General features: G+C 34.1%; 1 protein-coding gene across 1 annotated transcript in view; it reads right to left on the bottom strand.

Annotated features, from left to right (window-relative positions):
• Positions 1-15,064, bottom strand: part of P5CS (Delta[1]-pyrroline-5-carboxylate synthase) — a 205,535-nt gene extending 190,471 nt beyond the window's left edge. The window contains exon 1 of the mRNA XM_075308092.1: positions 14,701-15,064. Within this exon, the coding sequence (XP_075164207.1) occupies positions 14,701-14,805 (105 nt within the window). The 5' untranslated portion in view covers positions 14,806-15,064. The remainder of the gene's footprint in view (positions 1-14,700) is intronic.
• Positions 15,065-22,304: the final 7,240 nt, after the last annotated feature.

Here is a 22,304-nt window from a genome sequence, read left to right as displayed (position 1 = left end):
AATGAAATGAATGGAGACTGGCAAACACGCTGTGAGTTCTGATTTGATTTTTTAATTGTGTTCGTATACAATTTCTATATAACCCTCTAAATATTAAACCACGTGATATGTATAAATACTTCTTTAATCATTAACTGTTATACATATAACACTTATACGTTGTATTTATTTTTATCACATATTATTGTCTCTTTTTATACTATACAGTTATTTGATATGTTGTAGGCTAAGCTTATATTTGACAATAAACGCAAGTTCAGTTCAGCAGAACCCTTCGTGTTGTTAACATCGCCCTTGGGATACATATCAGTTTTGGCGACGAGGTAAAAGTGGTCCAAATCAAAAGTCTCGAACATTCTAATTGACCAATTTTGAAAACAAAACAAAAATGGCTGAGGGACCAGTTGCTTTAATTGGAACAATGGAGGTTTATAACGTGGGGGAAGATTTTTCCCTTTACATCAATCGATTAAATCACCTCCTGTCGTTAAATAAAATAGTAAAAGACAATGACAAAACGTCTCTTTTAATAAGTCTTGGAGGTGCTGAGTTGTATAAAACAATGTGTTCCCTGCTCGCACCCAAGAATGAGAGCCACTTCGAATATCAACAAATTGTGGAAATACTGAAGAATCACTTTAAACCCAAAAAGAACATAATAGTTGAGTGCTTCAAGTTTTTTAAGCGGGATCAACATGTGGGAGAAACCATAGCCGACTACATTGTAGAATTGAAACAATTATCGCAAGAATGCCATTTCGAGTCATTCCTTGAGAAGGCCTTAATTATAAAGATTGTATGTGGATTATCAAATGACAAAATCCAGACCAGAATTCTCAATGAAGCTACAATTGAGTCATTCGAAAAAGTTTGTCAAATGGCGTTATCAATGGAGTTGTCAAATAATGATATGGAATTAATGAGAGGCCCTTCAACCGTTAATCACATATCGCGCTCACGTGATGATAATAGAGAGTCTTATGGTAGAAAGAAAAGGCAAGAAAAAATCCAGAGAAAATCAACCATCGTTTGTTTCTACTGCAAAAAACGCGGACATATGGAGAAGTATTGCTGGACAAAACAAAAAGACGAAGAAGAAGAAAACCGTCCCAAGAAATTGGTAAATACAAGACGCGAAAGCAAGTATGTTAAAAAATGTGATTATAGTAGCGATTGTTCAGAGGAATGTGATTATTTAAATAATTTGTTTTCATGTAATTATACAAGTTCATTATTTGTTTCTGTTAAAATTGAAGATAACATTATAGACATGGAGGTAGACACGGGGGCGTGTGTCTCAATATGTCATATTACATATTATGATACATATTTAAATAATATTAGATTGCAGAGACAAGAGGAAAATTTAAAAGTTGTTACTGGTGATAAAGTTGACGTTGTTGGTTATGTTGTTGTTAATGTGGAGTATAAGGGAAAAATAGCAATGTTAAAATTAGTAGTTCTCAATTCAACGCATAAGTTTAACCCATTAATCGGAAGGAATTGGTTGGATGAACTTATTCCCGATTGGAGAGAAAATATTCTAAAGATAAATTCTGTGCAAAATGTAGATTTGAACCAACCATACCATGATTTTTGTTTTAAAAAATATGCCAAGTTGTTTTCTAGACAACATTTCTCGACGATAAAAAACTATGTTGCTGAAATTGCACTTAAAGATGAAGCCTATCCTATATTTGCAAAGGCTTATTCGGTACCTTTTGGTTTACGGGAAAAGGTGGAAAAAGAATTGGAAAGGTTATGCTCAGAAGGTGTACTCGTTCCGGTAGTCAGAAGTCGATGGGCTAGTCCGATAGTAGTTGTGAACAAAGGTGACGGGTCCATTAGGATATGTGTAGACTGCCGTAAGACACTAAATAAATTTGTTGAGAATGAACACTACGTAATTCCCCGGATAGACGAGATATTATCTAGTTTATCTGGCTGGAAGTATTTTTGTAAATTAGACTTGACCGGAGCTTACTTACAGGTTAACGTCTCACAACGTTCTCGCGAATTGTTGACCATAAATACGCATAGAGGGCTTTATCAATATACGAGACTTGTTTATGGATTAAAGACGGCTCCACAGATGTTTTCCAAAATTGTATGTGAGATATTGAAGGGGATGAACAAAGTCCAGGTATACTTCGACGATATTCTGGTGGGTGGAAGTGACCTTAGTGACTGTAAACGGAACTTGGGTGTCGTTCTTGAAAAATTACTTGAGTACAACGTAAAAATTAATTTTGATAAATGTAAATTTTTCCGAGATGAAATTGATTACTTGGGGTATACCATTAATTATGATGGGATTTCACCATCAAAACAGAAGATTAAGGCAGTAGTAGAAGCACCACCACCGACGAATAGGAGTCAACTGAAATCGTATCTCGGCATGATAAACTATTACAACCGTTGTGTACTTCTTTAATTATTAACTGTTATACATATAACACTTATACGTTGTATTTATTTTTATCACATATTATTGTCTCTTTTTATACCATACAGTTATTTGATATGTTGTAGGCTAAGCTTATATTTGACAATAAACGCAAGTTCAGTTCAGCAGAACCCTTCGTGTTGTTAACATCGCCCTTGGGATACATATCACCACGATATTAAGCCACTATGAAAGTTTTAATGATTTCATTGATCGATTACATCTTTTGCAAACAGCTTCACCAGTCTATTGGTTTTAAAACATGTCCACGACGATTTAGCAATATCCATTTTTGTGCGGCAAATGGCTGATTTTCAACAATTTCTTTGCAGGCAAAATTTTTGTTAATTTCCGTTATTTTAAAGCTTTTCATATTTTTTGTTATCCACACATTTGCATATTTTTATTTCCAATTGTTTCCCTAGAAAAATGTTTAAAATCTACTATACGACATCTCAGTTATGTATACAAAATTCAAAACAACCCTCATTTTATGGAGCAGTTCTACGAGTTTTTGAAAAGGGCTGCTCATTTCATTGGCACTTGTGAGCGGAGCTATCATGTCGGCCCGCTCTTTTTAAAAAGTGCCGAGCTTCATGTGTGCTCCGGCACTCAAATAAAAAAGGGGTTTTATGTTTTTCAGCTTATTTTTGAGCAAAATTCTACACTGCTTAATCTTGCAAGGGCATATCGTATGGAAAAATTACTTCTCTGCAGCATTACCAAGAGTTACATTATAAACTTGGGCGAGATATGAGAAAAAAAATTTAGTGGAAAGTCGCACGTATCGTAACCGACATTAATCTGTTATGGTAAGCCGTTATTTTGAAGCATACGGTATTGCTGGTGGTATAGCAAAAAATCTCTTAGTAAGCAGTTTTTCACCTCATCAACTTATGCGTCATACGAAATCATTTTTAAACCCGTAGATTTACTAATTCAGTACACGCACAGAAAACCCATATTTGGACATGGTTGCCGCATCCATTTAATGTTTATCTAGAGCATGTAATTCCCGCGAAAACCATGTATTTTGTCTTTGTAAAAATAGTTTTCGAGCAGAGAAAAATGTATGGTGGCAATAAGCATTTGAATGGTTCTCAAATACCGCAAACATGTTCTATCATTTAAATGATAGAATTTGAGACCATTAAATGGTCGGGAAAATCATGTACCTGACCATTCAATTTTTTTACTTTTTTACGGGGAAAAAAGTATTTTTATAGGTTAAGTATAGACATGTCTAGAACCATTACATGGCCATAAAGACCATTTACATTTTTTTCTTGACCATTCAATTTTTTAACTTTTTTGCAGTGAAAAGAATTTTATAAAAACATTGAGCAGGTACACACGATTTTCATTTTGCGCGTCAGTCGTGTGTTGATTGTTTCTTCGAATGGACGGAGAATACGGAATTATTGTGTTTTGTTTTAATTTATTTATTCAGAAGTGGCACGTGGTTTTATGTGAAGACAAAAAAGGAAAGTGTAATTGAAAAAATGTACCTGTTTTTTGTTCTGCCTTTTGCTATAAGGTACATTTATTTTTATTTGCAGTTACATGATGTCTGCGTTGGTACATTTGATGGGCACGAAGTAAATATGGAATGATTACTTATTGTTGAAATTGAAATAAAATAGAATGTGTAAAAATATATGATGTTTGCTTGAACGGCATTATAAATACAAATAAACAATGAACTAGTTCATAAATAAATAAAAACAAATAAATAAAGTTAATTTTGTGTTTTCTTTTCTCAAGTGGCGTCCTTTTGCGACGATGAAAAAAGTTTTTTCATAAAGATCAAAACATTTTGGTTGTGACCATGTTCTTTTAACTAGAAGAAAAACATTTTGAATGAATACCATAACATTTTAAATCGTGACCATTGCCTTTTCATTCAAACAAAATTCTTTTTATCAATATAATAATATGAGGACAATTATATTGTTCATAGAACCATGTTCACTGAGCCAACATGGTTGCAGGTGAAAATGTTACATGGTCGCCGCAAAAATAGCTCCTATCATATTATTTTGCTCTTCAAATATGATTGTGACAATCATGTTTCTTCTCTGCGTGTAGAAAGTGGTTGAGGATATTACATAATCGACTTCCTACTATACTTTGAGTATTTAGGTCTGTTTGCATTTTCATAAGCTATATTCGCTATAGTAAAACCTCCTATAAAAATTGTTTCTTCATTTCATTCAAATATTTATAACATAATTATTAAAAAGGAAATTTGTAAATTATCGACACAAACATTACTCATAATGAATTTTTCTTAAGGCCTATTTCAATATTCGTCATTGATGAATTTTTGATCTACAAATATATTTAAACCCATACAAGCAAATATCACTTCCCTTCTCTCCCTCTACCCCTCTATTTGGCATAGTTTAGTATTTGTAAACAATTTAAATTCCACATTTTGTAGTATTTATTATGTATAAAGTATTAAAAAGTACTTAAAAGCAATATTTGAATGTCGGAGCATTAAAATTGTTCAGTCATTATTGCTAATGGCAACTGAAAACCCATCATGTCATATAATTAAGCCTAGCAGATTAAATTCATTTGATAGGGGAGTACATCAAAATTAGTCATATTCAATTATGGGATGGTGTTTGCCATTCAATTTGTTAGTTTGCCATTCTATTTGTTCTAAACAAAGGCATAACATATATTTGTTTAAAACACACTTTATAAACATGGAAAAAATATTTGTTTGTTAAACCATATAGTGGTCAGGGTATAATAACTTTGTGGTGAGGTGAGGTCAGGTTATGTATAGGTGATATAGTGATGCCAACTCCCGAAGGGCAAAAAGCATCAAAACTATATTATAAAAGCTAACATAACAGTTCCCTCATGAAACTACTCCAGCCAATGAAATTCAATACTACTATAAAAAACAAAAAAGACTTCCAAAGATATAATTTAGAACTTTTGGGTATTGATTTGGTTTTAAGCATTTTTAATATTATTTATCCAAGTGCACAGCTTTATAATTCTTAATGCTTATTTTACTTTCATTCAATTCATTTTGATCAATAATGACTTTCAAAATTCAAAATATATTTTTCAGAGTAGAAAATAAATTTGTCTACATTAAATTTTGAATTATTATTATTTGGAGGCAGTCTATTTCTTATTTCAATTATCAGTGCTTTTGTGAATTTATCACAAACGCTTTAATTGGCATCTTTATCAAGTATCAGAAATTCTGCACTCGTCGCTAGACTTTTCAAAAGAATACCCTAAATAACAATATTGATTAAAAACGGATCAATACCATTCTCTGTATGACAATATAGTTGAGTATTTTAAGCTTTTGACAGTCTAATCAGAATTTTTGTATAAAAAGATGTCAATTATACTCAATACTGTTCAAATTGAAAAAACAACACCAAAAGCACTAAATGAGAACGCCAGAAAGCACCGGTTTGGTGCTTTTTTGAAAAGCACTAAAAAGGCAATTTGGTGCTTTTTTGAAATAAAAAAGCACTGAATTTAGTGTTAAAAGCACCAAATTGGCATCACTGATAGGGGCAGTCCGTTATTTTAGGCTCACTTAGACTATTAAGTCCATTGTTTTACCACAAGTGGTGAACTTCTCTCCTATCAATGCGTGCTGCCCGATTCTACACACAAAAAAGTGAACTGTTTTATGGGAGGAATGAACTATTACGTGAGAAAATTTAAAAAAGGGTATTCCATTTTTGCGATTTGCATAATGTTTAAATAATAATAAATAACTGAACTTATTTGTACAGTTATTGAACTTTATACTAACGTTTAGTTCATAAAATTTCTAAAACATATTTGAAATAAAGAAAAAATCATTGGGCTGGGGAAAGTTTCTTTAAAATTTAACTAATACGAAATACAGTTTTTGCTAAAACCTTAAGTTTAATTTAGCATTAGTTTAACAACGGACTTTTTTATACCCACCGCCCGAGGTATCAGGCTCACTTAGACTATTCAGTCCATTGTGATACCACATTGGTGAACTTCTCTCTTATCACTGAGTGCTGCCCGATTCCATGTTAAGCTCAATGACAAAGGACCTCCTTTTTATAGCCGAATCCGAACAGCGTTCCACATTGCAGTGAAACCACTTATGCGCTTTACAGACTATCAGTTATTCCGGACGGAATGTCGGTGTTTGTAAGGAATCTTGCAGTGTGTCGGATCGATGCGATTTGTCGGCGATGACTAAATAATCGGTAAATGTGTTATCGATCCCATAAACATGCAGCAGTATCGATTATGCCTTCGGACTTAACTTATATTGTGCACATCATATGGGATATGTTCGACACGAGCACTGTCGTCCGGAATAACTGATAGTCTGTAAAGCGCATTAGAGAAGCTTTGAAACCCTCAGAAATGTCACCAGCATTACTGAGGTGGGATAATCCATCGCTGAAAAACTTTTTGGTGTTCGGTCGAAGCTGGAATCGAATCCACGACCTTGTGTATGCAAGGCGGACATGCTAACCATTGCACCACGGTGGCTCCCCATCACCATAAAATGGTGATGGGGCTATAATAAGTTTGTCATTCCGTATGTAAAACATCGAAATATCGTCCATATAAAGTATCCATACCGTCCATATAAAGTATATATATATATATATATATATATATATATATATATATACTTTATATGGACGGTATGGATACTTTATATGGACGATATTTCGATGTTTTACATACGTGATTACATATATATATATATATATATATATATATATATATATATATATATATATATATATATATATATATATATATATATATATATATATATATATATATATATATATATATATATATATATATATATATATATATATATATATATATATATATATATATATATATATATATATATATATTCTTGATCAGGGAGAAATTCTAAGACGATATAAGCATGTCTGTCTGTTGTAATCACGCTACAGCCTTCAATAATGCGCTATCGTCCGGAAATTTGGCACAGACTCGTTTTTTGTTTGCAGGAAAGGTATTGATATAGTCCCCATATAAACCGATTTGGGGTCTTGGGCTTATAAAAACCGTAGGTGTGTCGAAAATGGTCCGTATCGGTCTATGTTTAGGTATAGTCGCCATATAGACCGATCTCCAGATTTTTATTCTTGGGCTTCTCTAACCTGTATTTATTACCCAATTTGCCTGAAATTGCAAATCTAGAGGTATTTTGGGACCCCAAATATGTGTGCCGAAATTGAGGTGTATCGGTCCATTTTTTGGTATAACCCCCATATAGACCGATCTCTCGATTTTACTTCTTGGAGGTATTTTAAAATCACAAACAGGTGTGTCGCAAATGGTGCCTATTGGTCCATATTTTGGTATAGCCCCCATATAGACCGATCTACCGACTTTATTTCTTGGGCTCCTAGAATCCGTAGTTTTTATCCAATTTGCAGGAAATTGGAAATATAGGCGTATCTTAGGACCATAAAGAGGTATTTCGAAATAAAGGGTGGTTAAATTGTAAGGGCCAATGTTGAATGTGAACCACACCTAAACGCCAAGTTTTTTTCCGACTTACTCAATTTGAACCATGGAGAGATACACAATCCAACAACGTGTTAAATGGTTCCAAGAAATGGCAACAGTGGATGATCAATTTTCGAAGAAAATCATCTTCAGTGATGAGGCACATTTTCACCTCAGTGGATTCGTCAATAAACAGAATTGCCGCATTTGGTCGAATGAGAATCCAAGAGTGATTGTCGAAAAACCAATGCACCCACAAAGAGTGACTGTTTGGTGCGGTTTATGGGCTGGCGGCATCATCGGACCGTATTTTTTCCAAAATGAGGCCGGTCAGGCAGTTACTGTGAATGGTGTTCGCTATCGTGAGATGATAACGAACTTTTTATGGCCCGAATTGGAAGATATGGATGTGGACGATATGTGGTTTCAGCAGGACGGTGCCACTTGCCACACAGCTAACGAAACAATGGCTCTTTTGCGCAACAAATTCAATGGCCGTGTTATCTCACGTAATGGCGTTGTCAATTGGCCGCCAAGATCATGTGATTTGACACCGTTGGACTTTTGGGGTTATTTGAAAGAAAAGGTGTACGTCGATAAGCCAGCAACAATTCAAGAGCTAAAGGATGAGATAATTCGGCACATTAACGGCATAGAACCTCCATTATGCCTCAGCGTCATTGAAAATTTGGACCATCGGATGAAGGTGTGCCACCGCCTTTGGTGGAAAATTTAAACTCCTTCGATTTGCTTGGAATTAACAGGAAACGAAGGAGGTTTGAAATGAATATAGAGTACATATGTCCGACGTTTTAATTCATGTTAATGCACGCTGTTTACACAATATTAAGGAAATTTTTTTTAAATAATGAAATTCCAATTAAAAGAAAATATAATTAAAAGAAAGTATATAATGATTGTTAGAATACGAATCTTGGAAATTTGCGTCACTCCGTAAAAGTCGTATGTCTTTGACATAAGGAAAAGTTTCCTTAAAGTTAAGAAAAAAATTTTTGATTTAAAAAATCATCTTTAAATTAACTAAAATATAAAATCTTTAGATGTAAGATAAAAACGCTTCACACATAGGCTACGACTTATTTTGATAATGAGATCTGTATCGTTCACTCAAAAAGCAGTGAGCCCACTAGGAAGGAACATTTTCGTTAATTTTGAAAAAATTAAGTTTAATATTAAAATTTTTTTACTAAACTATATTACAAACACGGATAGCACGCCAATACACAAAAATAACTAAATATTTTTCGCCAAACTCAAGAAATTATATAAAATAAACTTATATAGAAAATTATTTAGTTTTTCTTTTTTAATTTTTTAGTATAAAGGAAAAAATTTAGTTCAAAATTGTAAGAATGTCTTTAGCGACATACGAAATTCAAGATGGGGGCCTTTGCGGTAAATTTTACAAATTTTAAGAAGTTCTGAACTATTTATTAAATTCAAGGAAGCTTTCTCAAAACATAATAATCCATTAACTAAAATAAAGTTAAATTGGCTTAGCGTCCTAGAGGGTTCACTTTTTAGAGTGTAATTTTTATTTTAACGAAGCCTCATCTTTTGCCGTAATCAATACCAAAATCATCAAAGGAAGGTTCAAATCTTTGGATCCATGTAAATTCTTTTTAGAGTGTAAGAACTTTTAAATGTTTGCTTTCTCTAATTTATTTGAAAAGAACAATTTGCAGTTGTAATAAGATAAATAATGTTCCGTTATCTTGAGGAGAGGCATACATCCCCTATTTTAAATTTCTGCATTCATATTTTACCATATTTAATTCAAATTTGAAGTACAGAATACATGAAACGCTTGCATTAGTGAACTCTCTCTAAAAGTGCTGCCCGATTCTACTTACCGACAAATAATGCTGTTGATGACACGAATTGAAGGTAAGTAAACCATAGATGAAATTAAAAATAATGTTTTCGCCCGGAACTATTGTAGTTTACGAGGATTTTATCCTTGTAGACAGTTGTTGAGGCTTTGATAACAGCGTTCCATCGAAAATGGGATTTTCACGAAAACCGGTATTCGGTGTAAAAAGATAAATCGGTCCACCGGTTTTGATCCTGGTAGTATGTTACAAAATAACTTCAAATCCATTGGAATTTTTTTTAAGGGTTTCTTATTATCTTACACTTATGGCCTGTTCCTGTATATCGAACGAAAGCTTTCTTTCGTATTCCAAACGAAAGAAAATTGATTTTTGTACTTTTATTTCGAAAGGCAAGTCACTTGATATTTTGTTGTCGAGTAATAAACGAACATATACAATAAGTGTCAAGAAAAAAGTAAAAGCATTGTTAACATTTGAATGAATTCTGAGGCCAAAAATTTAAAAATACTCATTTTTAATAATCAATGTATTCTCATACAAACGAATCGAACTTTCAAATATAGAAAAACCCAAATTCATTCGAATTCGTGTGACTGCCTTTCTTTCGAACTGGTTTTCGTTCGATATACAGGAACAGGGCATTAGTTAACGAAACAATTACCTTTGAAGTAAATGCGATAATTTCTAACAAGTAATCCCTCAGGAAGACGCAGCGAAGTGGAACGCCTAATAACAAAAGAAACCCAAACATCAAACTGATGGAAGGACATATTGTCCAGATAAATAGAGCGTTTCTACGTGTACTTTGTAACCGGTAAAATTTCAAAAATATTTCCAATAATAAAATTTGAAAATTTATATGTTACAAGTAACCTACATACATATATCATTGACATTTAATGTATAAATATTTGCAAATATAAAATATTTTTGAAATTTAGACATTTTCTTTTAAATCACACATGAAGAACTAACAACCTCAAACTGCATAGATAAGGAGAGCCCAGAGAGTCATCTTAGGGATCAATAGCAATTGTACAAAGGTACAAAGGTATTGTTTTTCTATGAATCCTTATCTGATTTGAACGTTTTGCATTTACCATACTGCAATAGTTGCCTTGCTATTGACTTATGTAATAAAATTTCTACTTTTAGAAATTGTTTGCATTGATTTTAAAATGTAACAAAAAACTAAATTTTATTGTTATCGTTGTCTATGCACGTTCATCAATCTCCAGGGGTCATTAAGTTCTTGCTATTGTTGTTGTCTTTTTTTGTGATCCGCCCGTTTAAAGTCAATCAGCATTTTGTAAAATTGCAATTTCTCATTACTAACACAAACTTTGTCCCAAATCTAAGGAGGATGCCATTAAGAGATGCGGTGTTTTCTATTTATGTCAAAGATAAACGAACACAATCGACAACAAAGGAGGATACAAAAACTATTTCAACAAATGTCGATTGGAGTAGAACAAATATTCGTTTGAACCTAAAAGCAGTGACCATCTCTCAATCGTTTTCAAATAAAATTTAATGTCCTATACTTTTGTGGTAGTCATTCTCAAAACTACACAGAGAGAAAGAATATGTGTTTTTTTATAAGGCGAAAAAACCAATGCATAGAAACTCTAGACAAAAGGACATGCGAACCGAATCTTAAATAATCTTAACCACGGAAATTTTCGTGGGCCACAAATGCCTTTTCTGTAATTCTTTCGAGAAAATATTTTTCAAGGTGATTTCTCCATTACGATAGACATAATTGGAAATAGAGGTAAAATAGTGCTAAACTGCTTCCGTTGACAATAATTTTGAACAGAGTTCATGTTTCAAATTCATTCCGAATTTGAATCGATACGAATATGGGTTGAGGTGGAAAACTGTTTACCAATGGCATTTAAGCTATACCGTATGATGCGAGATAATGACTTACCATCACCGGAGTTTTTTTTGCAAACATTTTATATTTGGCAAGAAAACAAAATTTTTGGTGGAAAAATTGTCCATGTTTCCCATCCAAAAATAACAAAAAATTTACACCTTCAACTGGCCACCAGGACTCTAACGCCAGCGACAGTAGTGGAGAGGACCGCCGTAACGACAGATTGTCGGTTCCTGCTCGTATGGAATACCATCATTGACATAAATAACGAATATTGTCGGAAAAATACCCTAAAGTACTGTAGTCATGGACAGACAAGCATTTCGACCGCATACCATGGTCATTGCAACAGGACCCAGCACCATCGCATTCAACATGCGTCAGCCGAGAATGGCTACAAAGAAAGATTTTCTACCGCACAATGACCACCAAAATCTACAGGTCTCAATTCCTTAGCACAAAACCTGGGGCATTTTGGAGAGAATGGATGACACTAAAAAATACCACAGTATCGATCACCTAAAGACGGCGCTTCGCCGCGATTTAACCAAACCATAGCCGCATAGCCATTTGCGTGCAGCATGTGATGACTTTGTCGGCCGTGTGAACGCCATAATTCGTGCCAAAGGTAGCCCATTCGAACAAATCTAAATTGAATCTAAAATTTGATGTTATTTCCGACATTTTTGCTTTTGAATAAAAAAATGTTTAAAATATCGCGCTTTACTTTGTGGTATAACAAACATATCAACCACCCCGTATATCATCTATCAAATGTCATTGTGACATGATTTCACAGAATTTCAATTAGTATCCACTTAAGACAAAAATTTCAAGATTCCGAACGAAACACTGTTATACTCCTTGTATAACATTATTCTATTACACAGAATGTATAACTTCTGTCATGCAATGCTTTAAATAATAGATTTTCAATTAGTATCCAAAAATCTTCGAAGTCTCCAAAAATCAACCAAAATTATTCACAGACTGGAAAATTGCTTAATGAATTTGCTTTTTTAAGAGTGCGCTACTCCATATAAATCTTAGTTTGCATTCAAACAAATCACAGCAGTAGGTTCGGGAAACTTCACTCATTACCCACCGTGGTGCAATGGTTAGCATGTCCGCCTTGCATACACATAACCTAACCTAACACCAAAACATGTTTCAGCGGTGGATTATGCCGCCTCATTAATGCTGGAGACATTTCTGAGTGTTTCAAATCTTCTCTAAGCGGTTTCACTGCAATGTGGAGCACCGTTCGGACTGGGCTATAAAAAGGATGTCCCATGTCATTGAGCTTAACATAGAATAGGGCAGCACTCAGTTATAATAGAGAAGTTCACCACTGTGGTATCATAATGGACTGATACCACATATATGTGAAGTATAACATTTTTCCCTTGAAGGAAAAACTGTTATACAGCATGAATCTATAACACAGAGCGTATAAAATATCTTATAATGCGTTATTCAATGTTTTAAGATAATGCGTTATAACTTTTATTCCAGGATTTCGATTATTTCCCACTATTTAGTCTCTCTCAAGGGTCTGAATTTATTTGGGACTTTAAAGAGTGTATTATTCCATCTAATCCCTTGTTTGTATTCATTACAAACCACAGGATATTTTGCTGTGATTTGTTTGAAAACCTTACTTAATGTCCCCTTGAATGACAAAATGTTATACGACACATATAACAGTATTCTATAAGAGAGCACATATAATATATCTCATAATGTGTTATATAAAGTTTCAATATAATACGTTATATCATCCATAGATTATGGATTATCCAAAACTTAACCAATATTATTCCCAGACTTTAATTTTTGTTAAATCTATCTGTTCTATTCTTTTTAATCTTTTTTTAAACTAAAACCACAGCAACAATATTTAGAAAACCTCACTCATTCTCCCTTGAAGGAAAAACTGTTATAAATTCTACAATTGTAGTCTATATCTCCGAATTTATAACAAATCTCATAATGTTTTAATATAATATGTTAATACTTTCATAGATTTTCGATTAGAATATACTGATCTCCAAAGTCTCCAAAAGCCAATGAAAATTGTTTGGAGACTTTAATGGATTTAAACCCATTTGAGGTTTTAAGAATGTACGATTCTATTCAATCCTTTGTTTGCATTCAAAATGTTATATTTCATGTATAATAGTATTCTATTACACAGAGCATATAACATATCTTATAATGTTATATAATGTATTATAACTTGCATTCCAGATTTTCGATTATTATCCACTAATTTCTAAAGTCTCAAAAAATCAACCAAAGTTATTCGGTGACTACAAATGCTCTAAATCCTTTTAGGGTTTTTAAGAGTGCACTATTCCATTTAATCCCTTATTTGAATTCGATGAAGCAATATTGTTCAGTAATCCTCACTCAATATCCCCTTGAAGGACAAACTGTTATACTCCTCATATAACAGTATTCTATAACACAGAATATATAAAATATCTCATAATATATTATTTGTTCTAACATAATGTGTTATAACATCCTTTCCACATTTTCGATTATTCTCCACTAATCTCTAAAGACTCCAAAAATCAACCGAAGTTATTCGGTGACTTGAAAGGCTCTAAATTCATTTGGAGTTTTTAGAAGTGTACTATTCCATTTAATTCTTTGTTTGCGTTCCAACAAACCTCAGCAATATTGTTCAGAAAACCTCGCTCAATCTCCTCGTTCTCCCGCCCTATCGAATAGTAAGCCCTCATCCAATGCAATATGTGAATGGTTAACGATAGTTGTGAATAGAAATGGAGAAAGTAAAAGCAGCAAGGTTTATGTGGCCAAACCATGTAACGAAATCCCATTGCATTCCAAATGCAAGGAAAAGAATCAAGCATTAATTACAGACTGAAAAAGAAAAGGCAGCAGCCATATAAAGTAGAGCTGCTCGTTATTTGCTCCCCGGTTATTTTTTTTTATAAATTATATTTTCTTACGGGTGGTCGTGACTGCTGAATGCTGGCTGCTCTCCAAATATTTGTGGCATATGATGGTTTTATGGCATTCAGGATTTGGGAACTTTTTCTCAATAGAACATTCATGGTGAACGATGTAGATTTAAAATTTAACTGGAAAAGAATGTATGGGATGTCCTTGATTTATGGAAATTTTTGCACAATTTAATATTGGAAACTTGGTATTTTTTTTTTTTTTTGGGGGGGTAGTCGGTTTTTGTATAAAGGAATGCACAGGTGGGTTTTGTTTTACGTGGACGTTTCTCCCGTTTAATTTATGTTCCGAAACTCTCTACCGCCCGTATTCGGAACTGTACGGTTTCACAAAACGTTTGAAACTGAAGCAATTGTCCGGCCGTTTATGCTACTGGAAAACGAAAAACGCCTGGCCCCCGGTTCACTGATAATGTGTGACGGTACTATGTACATCAGCGTCCGTGCTTCAAAGTACACATGGAAAAAACTGGACGGACGTAAACAAGTGGAATTACAAACCGAGAAATACAAACAACTTTGGACACGAACAAAAACAACACCATGTGAAATGCAAGTGATAATTCCAGTGTTTCACTTTGCCCGTCTGTAGCCCATTTTCATTGTATTAGAGACAGCTCCTTATCAATTACAAATATTCAACAAATCGTTTTATAAGAGCACTGCGCGTATCTATGTGCATGTACAGTTGTATGTACCTTTTTTTTATTTTTTTGCCCCGACAACACCCCATTAGAACGGGCACTTCTCGTCGATTTGCTACATTCTGCCCCCTTATCAATGGGGGCAAAACTCATGGGGTCCATGTAGAGGGGAACATTGAAGAAAACAAAACATATTCGATTGGGTGTAACATTGATGAAAGCCCTTGAGATCTAAGTTTAGGATTTTAGGCATCACAACTTATGGGTCACGTTAATGTCTAGCAAACCTTAGTCTACACGAAACTGCTAAGACAGCTACAAAATTGTAGAGTTATTCTAAGACTACAATTGCAAAAAAATACCAGAATATTGTTTTTATTTTTAATTTGTGAAGGGAGATTAGGTTAGGTCCATTGTGATATTCGCTCTTATCAATCGAGTAGAACGATTCTATGTTTAGCTAAATGACCTTTTTATAGGCAAGTTCGAATGGCGTATTCCATGTACCACATAGAAATCACTGGAAAACGGTTTCGCGTTTGGATGAAACTGACCTTTGAATCTATACCCCATTGCCTTCAGGATAGCCATGCTAACCAATTCACCATGATTTTGTAGGTATAATATTATATCTCAAAATTGCGCAAAGTTCAAAATATGCCATTGTTTATTTTTGCACATCATTATTTTGGACCTGTTGCCAACAAAACGAAAGAAAACAAGGAAATACAGAAAATGTTCAAGGGGGTAGAATTAATTGAACCTTCCACACTACAATAAAAATATTGACCTAATACGCATGATTATGCAACCTCAAATTTGGGACACGCAATATCAAGCCATAGTTCCCTTGAAATAAAGAAATTTTGATTAAAAATAAGTTCAGAAACTTTATTTTAATTTGTTCATTCCCTTTGTTAGAATCGTCTTTGGAGTAAGGCAAACTGTCCTTAATTAAAGAAAAACATTTTAAGGAAATAATATGCAAATTACCTGCGATAGTGAAAGCTTGAATCAAGCTTCAAATATAGGCGTTTCATTTTGATGATTTTGCACCTTCGGGTTAAAAAGTTTTCGAAATTAAAACAAACAAAAAATCTTTCAAATTTGTGTCATAATATGCCCACAAAAAAGTGTCTCGTAAATTTAAGCAGATTTTTACAATAATTTATTAAAAGAATTTTCCAGAATTTTAGTTCATTTTTCGTATCTTCAACGAAAATTAACTACTCGAACGGAAATTTTACAAATTTTAAGTAGCAATCGTTTAGTTCATGGCCTACAAAATACGATGGAAATTTCCTTAATATTGTTTTGTCATACTATAAAACTACTTGTGAAATGTAATGCTATGTTCTCACCGACTCGTTTTCCTCATTCGTTTTTCCAAAACATTTCACCGTTCACAGCGGGTTGAGATGTTTTAGTTTGACAGTTACCATGGAAACTAGAAATTCACATTTACTCCAAATTCACATATATACCAACCTAATTACCGCGAGCGCAAAGGGAAAAAATTTTTTATGTTATTTTCACATGTCCATGTTCTTAAAAGCCTTTGTTTATTCTTTTTTTTTCTATGAAACTTATTTCAATATTTTGACATATATTTCGAATAGGGTATGTTATTCGGGGTATATTCCAAATTAGGTGGGTTCACATTCTAAAATTGACGTGTTTTGGAGGAAAACTTGTATTTTGAACTTGTTTTTTAGTATGGCGAAAACGACTCGTTTTTAAGTGCTTATAAAGGGAAAACATTTCAAACCCCAAAACGTGCTTGGTGAGAACACCGTATAAAATACTTTCTGTGCAATTTACTATAAAGTGTTTTTGTATGAGAAAAAATTTTTTACGAATATTGAACTTGAAAGCGGATAGCAATTTCTAACTGGCAATTCCTATAGTTAATAGTAGTTGGTATGACATTTCCCAATATAATATTTTTAGTTCGCATGTAATAAAATTTATAGACATTTTCGTTAAAATGGGTAGATACCATTTCATTAAGTTTTTGCTAATTTTAAGTTAAACGTTTTATCGTTCTTAGACTGATATGCATTTACGAGTATTGTTTTTAGAGTAAATTGTGGACAGATGTGATGAACTAATGCATAGTACAGAGATCCTTCTCGGCAAAGTGGAATGTGATTAATGTAAAGATGATGTTACTAAAATTTTGTTTGAGAGTGAGAGCAATGTAATAATGAGAAATGGTAGCGAGTGCTGGGTATGTTGTGTACACTGTTAGAAAAATATGTTTTTCATATGTTCCGATATAAACAAAATGTGTTTCGGGCGCAATTTTTAAACACAATATATTTAAGTGCAAACATGTAATGTTCCTAAACTAACACTAAATGTTTGGGACACATATGTTAATATGTTAGAATATATTATGTTTGGGGCATGAATGTTTCATAAAAATAATATGTGTGTATGTAAACATATATAAATTTACAAATTTCGAGTAAACATATATATGTTGTGATATTTTATTCAGAGAGCGACAGAGAGAGAGAGAGAGAGAGTATAGAGAAAGAAATAGAGATGGAAACCGGGAGGGTTGACGAGAGATATCAACATAACACAGCGAGAGAATCAAAAGAGAGCAATTTCTGTGAAACTGCTTGTATGTTGTTTCGGAAAGTCTAAATATTATTTAATTTGAATACTCGTGTAAAGAGAATAGACATTCGGAAGCGGGCATTAAGTTCGAGTTTTGCAAAAAAATTGAAAAAGGTTATTTTCTTTAAAATGAATTATTAAAGAAAAGTAAAAGGCAAAACAGGGTCATTTTAGAACGATAATGCCAACTTAATACCGGCCTTAAGGGTAAAAATGAAATTAAGTACAAAACACGATAAGTTTTAAATGCATTTAAAATGGTGGTAAATGCTAGTAAAAAACTGTTCACGGCTAACTAAATTTATGTGTATATTATAAAATTATTTATGTATGTTTATACTCGACTCCACGTTCTTCTTTTGTTAGAGTTTTTGAATTCCTTCCAACATTTCAAGCTTTTATACCAAAAACAGTTTTTTCCTACAAAATTGTTATTTTTGCAATAAAAAAAATTATCCAAAAGCTCAGTCCATTTCGTTTATATCAAGCACTGTTCTTTTCTGACTGTAAATCTTTAATAACACACATTTCGAAGTTTCATTGTAAAAATTTCATTCAATAATATAAAAATATAAATACAAAAATTAAAAAAAAAAACAAGTAAGGAAAGTCTAAAGTCGGGCGGGGCCGACTATATTATACCCTGCACCACTTTATAGATCTAAATTTTCGACACCATATCACATCTGTCAAATGTGTTGGGTGCTATATATAAAGGTTTGTCCCAAATACATACATTTAAATATCACTCGATTTGGACAGAATTTGATAGACTTTTACAAAATCTATAGACTCAAAATTTAAGTCGGCTAATGCACTAGGGTGGAACACAATGTTAGTAAAAAAATATGGGAAATATTTAAATCTGAAGCAATCTTAAGGAAACTTCGCAAAAGTTTATTTATGATTTATCGCTCGATATATATGTATTAGAAGTTTAAGAAAATTAGAGTCATTTTTTCAACTATTCGACTAAGCAGTGGCGATTTTACAAGAAAAATGTTGCTATTTTGACCATTTTTGTCGAAATCAGAAAAACATATATATGGGAGCTATATCTAAATCTGAACCGATTTCAACCAAATTTGGCACGCATAGCAAGAATGCTAATTCTACTCCCTGTGCAACATTTCAACTAAATCGGAGTTAAAACTTGGCCTCTGTGGTCATATGAGTGTAAATCGTGCGAAAGCTATATATGGGAGCTATATCTAAATCTGAACCGATTTCAACCAAATTTGGCACGCATAGCAACAATGCTAATTCTACTCCCTGTGCAACATTTCAACTAAATCGGAGTTAAAAATTGGCCTCTGTGGTCATATGAGCGTAAATCGTGCGAAAGCTATATATGGGAGATATATCTAAATCTGAACCGATTTCAACCAAATTTGGCGCGCAAAGCTACAATGCTAATTCTACTCCCTGTGCAAAATTTCAACCAAATTGGGGTAAAACTCTGGCTTCTGGGACCGTATTAGTCCATATCGGGCGAAAGATATATATGGGAGCTATATCTAAATCTAAACCGATTTCAATAAAATTAGGCACACTTGACTGTAGTGCTAATTGTTCTCCTTGTGCAAAATTTTAGGCAAATTAGGGTAAAACTCTGGCTTCTGGGGCCATATAAGTCCATATCGGGCGAAATATATATATGGGAGCTATATCTAAATCTGAACCGATTTCTTCCAAAATCAATAGGGATCTATTCTGAGCCAAAACACATACTTGTGCCAAATTTGAAGTCGATTGGACTAAAACTGCGACCTAGACTTTGATTACAAAATGTGTTCACGGGCAGACGGACAGACGGACATCGCTATATCGACTCAGGAGCCCACCCTAAGCATTTTTGCCAAAGACACCATGTGTCTATCTCGTCTCCTTCTGGGTGTTGCAAACATATGCACTAACTTATACTACACTGTTCCACAGTGTGGAGCAGGGTATAAAAATTGGTGTTCGGTCGGAGTAGGGATTGTACCCAGGACCTTTTGCATGCAAGGCGGACATGCTAACCACTGCTCCACGTGGCCAACAAATATATGTTTCTGTTGAATAATGTTTTGTTTGCATCGGCTCGTGGGCGCTGCAAACTATGCTATATAAATGTAACTTATAACGATATTTGTCTATTGGTAACTATAACAGCTACGTAGCCCAGTGGTAGTGTGTTGGCTTACAAATTGCATGGTTCCCGGTTCGATTCTCAGTCCAGGCGAAAGGTAAAATTATAAAATTGAATAATTTCTTCAACATTATTTGTATTACAGAAAATGTGCCAAGAACTAAAAAAACTCGTGGAAGTGAAAATTATGTGAGGGAATGAGCACAATCTTCTTTGGGGAAAATTCTTCCAAGCATATAATATTTTTGGGCTCAAAATGCTTCACAACCTATATGTTCACATAAAACAAACATATTACTGTTTCGGCAGTATCCACTAATATATGTGCTTCCTGCAAAATATGTTTGGAACATATGTTAGAGAAGCGATTTTTTCTGAGGGTGTATATATGAGTGTGGGGTAGAGGTGTGCTGGTGACTGAAATTTCACTCACACTTACGCACATCCACGAAGAAAAACGTTTATTCACGTACGCTCACGCACGATACGTGTGGTAGCCAATCCCACTCACACACATTCACGAAATGAAAACCAGTACACACACTGTTAGAAAAATATGTTTTTCATATGCTCCGATATAAACAAAATGTGTTTCGGGCATAATTTTTAAACACAATATATTTAAGAGCACACATGTAATGTTCCTAAACCAACACTAAATGTTTGGGAAACATATGTTAATATGTTAGAATATATTATGTTTGGGGCATGACTTTTTCATAAAAATAATATGTGGGAATGTAAACAATATATATGTTGTGATATTTTATTCAGAGAGAGAGAGAGAGAGTATAGAGAAAGAAATAGAGATGGAAACCCGGAGGGTTAACGAAAGATATCAATATAACACAGCGAGAGAATCAAAAGAGAGCAATTTCTGTGAAACCGCTTGTATGTTGTTTCGGAAAACTGTTTTATGATAAGGCCAAAAATTTGATATGCTTAGGTTAGGTTAGGTTAAAGTGGCAGCCCGATTAAGATTCAGGCTCACTTAGACTATTCAGTCCATTGTGATACCACATTAACTAAAAGTATCTATTACATATGGGCACTTCTAGTTTTAACCGCTGAACCTTCCTGATTATTTTTCTTTGTTGAACCAACCAGATTGTTCCAAAAACATTAGCAGACTGCTTAAGTTAACGTTTTCCAGATCCGCCAGTAATCTGAAGCTATATGCTCCTAAAAGTTGCTTGCGCTTTACACAAAATGCAGGACACTCACACAAGAGGTGTTTAATTGATTCTTTTTCCTCCGCATCATGACAGCTCATACAATAGTCATTATACTTCGCGCCAATAGTTTTTGCAAAATCGCCTATCAGGCAGCGACCCGTTATAGCAGATATCAGGAGTGATATCTGACGTCTCGAGAACATTAGCATATCTAGTGTGCGGTTTAAGTTGAAATGGGGCCATATTTGCTTGGTGTCGTTACAACCCTTGCAATTCTCCCATCGAACATTTGCCATCCTAACAGCCTTCTCACGCAGCATAAGCTTGCAGGTAGCTAGGGGCATACCAACAAATTCCAGTTCCCCTGGAATATGTAAGGTAGTCCCTAGCCTTGCCAACTCATCCGCTTCGCAGTTCCCCGGTATGTTCCTATGGCCAGGCACCCATATTAGGTGAATATTGTACTGCTCAGCCATCTCATTGAGAGATTTGCGGCAGTCGATGGCCGTTTTCGAGTTGAGGAACACAGAGTCCAAGGATTTTATTGCAGGTTGACTGTCTGAGTATATATTAATGCCAATATTTGTTGGAACATTACTTCTCAGCCACTTCGCCACCTCTCTTATTGCTAATATTTCTGCCTGAAAAACACTACAGTGATTAGGTAATCTTTTCGCTATTCGAATTTCCAGATCTTTAGAATATATTCCGAACCCCACTTGTCCATTCAATTTGGAGCCATCAGTATAGAAATCTATATATCCTTTATTCCCCGGGGTCTGTGTACACCACGCCTCACTGTTGGGAATTAGAGTTTCAAACTTTTTGTCGAAAAGTGGTTTTGCCAGGGTATAATCCACTACGTTAGGCACATCTGGCATTATTTTGAGGACCGAACTATGACCGTACATTTTTTCCGACCACAGCGATAGCTCGCGCAACCGCACAGCCGTTGTTGCAGCTGACTGTTTGGCCAAAATGTCTAAAGGCAATAGATGTAGCATGACATTAAGG

The sequence above is a fragment of the Haematobia irritans genome, chromosome 4 (genome assembly GCF_050003625.1).
Source record: "Haematobia irritans isolate KBUSLIRL chromosome 4, ASM5000362v1, whole genome shotgun sequence".
Taxonomy (NCBI): Eukaryota; Metazoa; Arthropoda; class Insecta; order Diptera; family Muscidae; genus Haematobia; species Haematobia irritans.
Note: the sequence above shows the minus strand (reverse complement) of the source record. Positions and strands in the feature narration are given on the sequence as shown.